The sequence below is a fragment of the Notamacropus eugenii genome, chromosome 2, assembly GCF_028372415.1.
Source record: "Notamacropus eugenii isolate mMacEug1 chromosome 2, mMacEug1.pri_v2, whole genome shotgun sequence".
Classification (NCBI taxonomy): domain Eukaryota; kingdom Metazoa; phylum Chordata; class Mammalia; order Diprotodontia; family Macropodidae; genus Notamacropus; species Notamacropus eugenii.
Window position 1 is genome coordinate 434,204,294 of NC_092873.1, and position 6,110 is coordinate 434,210,403.

At 37.4% G+C, this 6,110-nt stretch overlaps 1 protein-coding gene across 1 annotated transcript in view; it reads left to right on the forward strand.

Annotated features, from left to right (window-relative positions):
* LEMD1 (LEM domain containing 1) overlaps positions 1–4,653 on the forward strand; it is a 50,948-nt gene extending 46,295 nt beyond the window's left edge. Inside the window, exons 8-9 of the mRNA XM_072648053.1 lie at positions 2,658–2,731; positions 4,330–4,653. Of these exons, the coding sequence (XP_072504154.1) occupies positions 2,658–2,731; positions 4,330–4,513 (258 nt within the window). The 3' untranslated portion in view covers positions 4,514–4,653. The remainder of the gene's footprint in view (positions 1–2,657; positions 2,732–4,329) is intronic.
* Positions 4,654–6,110: the final 1,457 nt, after the last annotated feature.

The window sequence follows — 6,110 nt, forward strand, 5'->3', positions numbered from 1 at the left end:
TCCATCAGCTACACACTATGTGAAATACTGGGGATACAAGTAGAACAATCAAGACAATTTCTACTCCCAGGGAGCTCACATTCTAACTAGAGGAGCTAATACATATTAGAGAGGTTCAGCTGCCAGGCAAATAGAAGGACCCAGTCAATCTTAGGATGCAGAGGCAGGACTGATGAAAAGTCCCAGGGGGTCCTTGGGGTATCACAGTAAGTCAGATGGCAATACCTGGATGTCAGAAGAGCATAGTGGCAGTCCAGATGGTAAGACCTGGTACACTTTAGGAAATAATGGTATATTCTTGAGGGTCTCCATTAGTCGTATACTGTTTTACCATAATACATATGTATGTATATCTATGTATTTTATGCTAATTTTTCAAGTCTATACCTTCCCAAACCATATTCCTTGAGGACAAAGAACAGGTTTTTAATTTCTTTGTATGCCCCACAGTGCCTGGCACAAGGCCGAGTACAGAATAAATGTTTATAAATATTTGTTGATTGAGAGAGCGCTCTGAAAAATAATGTACAACCAAGAAATGCAAGATATTGACCTAGTTTCTGTACTCTTCCTTCAGTGCATCAGCAACATGTCAATATAGGATTCATATAGACATATCTTCTCTATACCACATGAGAGAATATTTTATACAGCTTAACTACTTTTGCACTAAGAACCCAAGCCTCCTAAATCAGAGCTCAGTGGTCTATATTTCTCTTCCTATCTGGACCAGATCTATATGGGAAAATTAAATATAGTCCTAGGCTTGCCAATAGACAAAAACAGTGGTGTCCAACTCAAATAGAAATACGGGCCACTAAATAGTACATTAGGATCCCTGTAGCCACATATTAACTTATGTTCATAGATTTCTTTTTTTATCATTATTATGTCAACACATTAAAATCATATAAATCCATTTTAATCTGGTTCCCCTGCACTTGAGAGTGTTGTGGACCCCGTGCGTCCTGCAGGCAGCATGTTTGACACCTCTGGCCTAAGACACCTTCAGGAAACCTTGCCAGGGCTTTAGCTCTTCCATTGAACATAAAGGGTGCAAAATTCAAGGGATATTTTGTCCTGTAAGGTGATCTTTTGATCATCTAGGTTTCTTTCTGGACAGAATATTTAAGAATAGGGCTATGCTTCGTCATTCTGTTCACTAGTTTATTGATCTTATGATGATAAGTATAATGATGCTAAACTTGAATGTTTTATAGACTATTAAATAGGATAACCTTCTTACAGTGGGGATTATAAAATATTAAATTATTCTTTTAAATCTATTTTATTGAATTGCTTTCCTTGGGGACTTAAAACTACTGAGCCACCATATTTTCTTATTTGAGGTAGGTACTGTCTTGCCTGAAAACAAGAGGAAGGGATAGGAAGGGGGAGGTGTTAGTTACATCACCTCCAAAGCTTCTGTCAGCTGTTAGGTTATTTACAGAGTTGCAGTGTTCTAGAATTGGAAGAGTCTAAACCACAACTGAAAACATACCCAATAAGCAATCATTCAGCCTTTGCCTGAAGACATCCATTTATACAGAACTCACTACCTCCCAAGGCAGGTCATTTCATTTCTGGATAGCTCTAATTATTAGGAAGTTTTTCCTGACATCAAGCTTAAATTTACTTCTTTGTAATTTCTACTGTCCTCTAAAGACAAATAACAAATCTAATCTCTCTTCCACCTTGGCAAGCCTTCAAATACATGTACATTGGCTATCATGTTTCCCCTGTGTTAAAGACTGATAGAGGCCTGTATTTGTGAAGGAATTTCTCCTATATAATTTTAGTTCATAGGATCCTACCAATCCTTCCTATGAACCCACTGAAACCTCCTTTTCCACAATCTAGGGTGCATGTGAAGTGCCCATGGGTGCCTATGGTTTTCACTTCTTCATCATAAACTGTAGGAGAGAGTGGTCACTTCTCCCCAAGGTTCCCATTAGTTCCACCCCAGCAATCAGTTCCTCTCTGTTAGTGAAAGGCAGAGCCAGCATAGAATTTCCTCGTATTGATTTATCTACAACAATAGGTATTATTAAGCACTTGCTATGTGTTAGCCACTGTGCTAAGTGTTGGAGAGTCAAAGAAAAGGGGAAGACAGACTGCCCACAGGGAGCTTACATTCTAAAGAGAGACATGTATATACAAGACATATACAGAGTAGATGCAAGATAACATCAGAGGAAAAGGCACCAGCAGCTGGGGGGTGGAAAAGACCTCCCAATGAAGGAGACTGTTTAAGCCAACTCTTAAAGGATGCCAGGGATTCTAAGAAGTGAAGATGAGAAAGGAGAGCTTACCATATATGGGAGACAGCTGATATGAAGACACATAGGTGGGAAGGGGTTATTTGGGGTCAGGAACAAAAAGCTAGGTTATTTGGATCACAAAGGAAATGGAGGGAAGTAATTTAAAGAAACAGGAACAGAAGGACTTTCTCTTAATTGAAGCCTGGAACTTTGGATGAGACAGTGAGGGCAATGCCAGGGGGAACTGACATGATAACGGGAGAAGAGGTTGCTTGGGGCAAATGACATCAATTTTTGGAAGGGTGGAGGAGAACAGTTTTTGAAAAGAAAAATAAGGTCCCAAGATGGGACCTTAGAAAGAAAACCATAGACTTCATGAAACTTTCTCTCTTTTAGTTACCTGCAGTTTATTCTGTGGATGGTGATATTGACATCTATTATCCTGATCCCAGATCACACACAGGAATAAGGTACTTTTTTGAAACATGGGAAAGGAAGAACTAATTAGGAAATATAGAAAGAACTAATTTTTTCAGTCCTGTCCTTCTTCTTGCCAGTTTCTAATGTCCCCAGAGTTAATCAGATCCTTGAATTCCTGAAAGAGAGGTTGGGAGATGAGATAAGTGTCACTTACTGTTAGCACCTCCTGTTTCCATCTGGGATGCTAAAGTTGCCTCCCTGTAATAGAACTAGCAAAGGAAGACAGCCCAGATGTCCAGAATTTTCATCCTTAAATTCACATATTCACAGTGTTCCAGATGCAAGTTCATCTCTACCCCAACTCCTTAACCCAAAGTAAATACTCAAGTATTTATTTCCTCTTCTGTCCTTTCCTCCTACTCTGTTATTAAGGAAATAGACCTAAACAGAAATCCTTTTTGGGGGAATAGAGTCCCCAAGGGATGATGAATTTACTTTTTTTAAAACTAAATTAATTAAAAGTGATTTGTCCTATGGTAGAGCTAAGAGTAGAACTCAATTCTCTTGAATTACTACATAGTCTTCCTGTCTTTGAAGAAGGAAAAATAGAAGTGGTTAACTTAACGGAAAGCTCAGCTTGACTCATTTTTCCATCAGTGAGTACAGCAAAGCTTTGTGTTTTCTTAATTTCTGAACAAAGTGTATAAGGCATCTGGGATATATATAGCCCACTCCCATTTCTCACTGCATAATGACGCAAATCCTAGGTACTCAGAGGTTATGCCAGCAGAGCATAATGTCTGGTAGGGTCCATAAAGTTTGAAAAACTTCCAGTATCTTCCCTACACCAAAGGTTTTATCTGCTAAGGATTGGCCTACCTAAATACTAAGATGCTAAGCAGTTGATCAATAGAAGATGAATTTTTTTTTTTTACCAAGACAATGTATGAATTGGTAAAAATGGTTAAATTTTTACCAGCACATGCCTGTACAGGACACAGGCACTGATGTAACTAAAAATACAGAACCCTAAGAAAAATGTTTAGAAAAAGCTGCCTACCCTTAGTAAACGAAGTCCCCGACTCATTTCTAATTACAATGCAGGAGGTTGTTTGGACAGATTTCTTTTATTTCATTTTTTTTGTCAATTAAAGAGATAATGAAGGACCTCCCTTGCAGAGATATTCTACAGGCTTTTGGAATTTTCCCATAGGGAACAGAGGCCCCTAAATAATAAATCATCAACACATTTAGTGATTGGTTATTAACACAGGTATAGGTGCTAGTTTGTAGAATTTAGCTAAGGTGAGCACTGTGAGCAGATGATATGTTTTAGGGAATCTTAGCCATCTCTGATAGCACCCTCGAAAGGAACAGAAATCTTAAGTAGAAAGCTATGGGACCCACACTTGTAAAGTCTCTTAGTTTCCCTTCAACCTCTAGTCCCAAAGCTTTGCAGAGGGTGTTTACGTAGTAGCCATACATTTAGATAGATAGATAGATAGATAGATAGATAGATAGATAGATAGATAGATAGATAGATAGATAGATAGATAGGTAGGTAGGTAGGTAGGTAGGTAGGTAGGTAGGTAGGTAGGTAGGTAGGTAGGTAGGTAGATAGATGTCACAGAGATCCACATTTTCACAGGATTACCATAAGAAGACCATCAAAAACTGAAAGAGAGGATCCACGAACGATGTTGGAAGATGTGAATACTGTAGAAACGAAAGTAGGAGTGGTTTCAATCGCCTTTATAATTGCCGTATTGCTCATTTTCACCTTAATACTTTTTGTCTACTTAACCACGGAAAAGAAGGTAATTACAGTTTGATTCCATACAGTGAGACAAGTGTGAAGACAGCAAGCAATGGGTGTCTGACTGACTGAGTAATTTACCATTCTATCTTCCATCAGTAAAAGAACTCAGAACAACTCTGGAATTAGAATGCTCAAGTAAAAAGCCAAATCCAATGACTATGTGGTCTTCCTTTGAAAGTATACTGTTTAAAAAAAAAAAGGGAAAGGAAAAAATACACTGCTACATAATTTATCCATATAACTATGTCAGGATACAAGAAAGCAAATGACACGGAGTAACCTTTTCAAAATGGAGAACATAATTAAGAAATTTGTCTATATTTGTTACTGCACTTACTTTTAAATATGCTTCTGAATTTTGGTAGACTTGTATTTCTTGTACTCCTCACATGATCTGGTCAGACACACATGCTTCTTTTGTTAAGAGCTATTCACAGAATTGTGAAATTCTTAGTCACTTGGTAATGAATAGTAATAAACTTTGATCTGCTCATGGTAACAGTGATCAGAAAGCATTCTTAGAAAGACACCACCAACATCTTTAGTCTTTGCTAATTTTTTCTTACAATTTGGAACTTTTAGGGCATGGAAATACATTTGAAATGATAACATTAATACCCAGAATTTTGTGTCTCTTCCTCCCCCAAGAAATTCCTAAAAGTAGCAAACTGTTATTTATGAGATTCCCAATCAAATTTGTATAAGTATTTATGCTTAGTAATTTCTAGGTACGTGTGCAGCATTGAAGTTGTTTCTCTCCTTACCTTACAGTAAAGTCTTTACTAAGAGTTTATCTCTGTCTGATTGTCAAATATTTAATTATTGTACAGACTAAAGTAGTTAGAATCCATCCTGTTACATTTACTTTGGTGCATTTTATCTGTGCTTTGTATATAGAGAGATGAATGACATGCTATTGTGTGTAATGTTTAAATCTTTGCAAAGCCTACCTTCAGTTTGACAGAGTGAAAAAATAAATGAAAAACTTTTTTTTCTGTTTTTCTCAATTCAAAGAAACACTATATACTACCAAATAATGGGTAAAGTACCAAGTTATTCCCATTGCCATAATACTGATGGTAAAAAAAAGTACCAAACAGTCTTTCTTACAGCCCATAGCAGGATGTATGCAGACAAAAGAACTATTGATGTTTGGGCTTTATTTAATGAGAGAGAATGTTGATTTAAGAAAGCCTTGGAATTGAGCCTTAAGGAAAAATTAAATCTTACACTTTCCTGAAACAATAGTTTATCTTCTACTCTAATTTAGGCAAACACTTAATCTGCCCAGAGGCAGATTTTGAAGAGAAAAGTCCCAAATGACCTTGGATAGTGGGAGACAACTGATCTGGTTCTGGGCTGACCCTGCTTAAGACGAAATGAAAGGCGTGAAAGAGCCCTCCGTCAAATCTGCTTTTTTTCAGAGCACATTTCATGCTAGCTTGGTTTTTAGCAAAGCAGGTAAATGAAAGAGAAAAAAACCTGAGTAGGTGTTGCTACAGGAAAAATCGATACTGATAGGCTGAATTTTCTACTGTCAGACAACCTCATTCATGGAAAAATGATAGTTACATTGTGTGGGCAGTTCCTTTGTGTGGGCAGTAACCTAA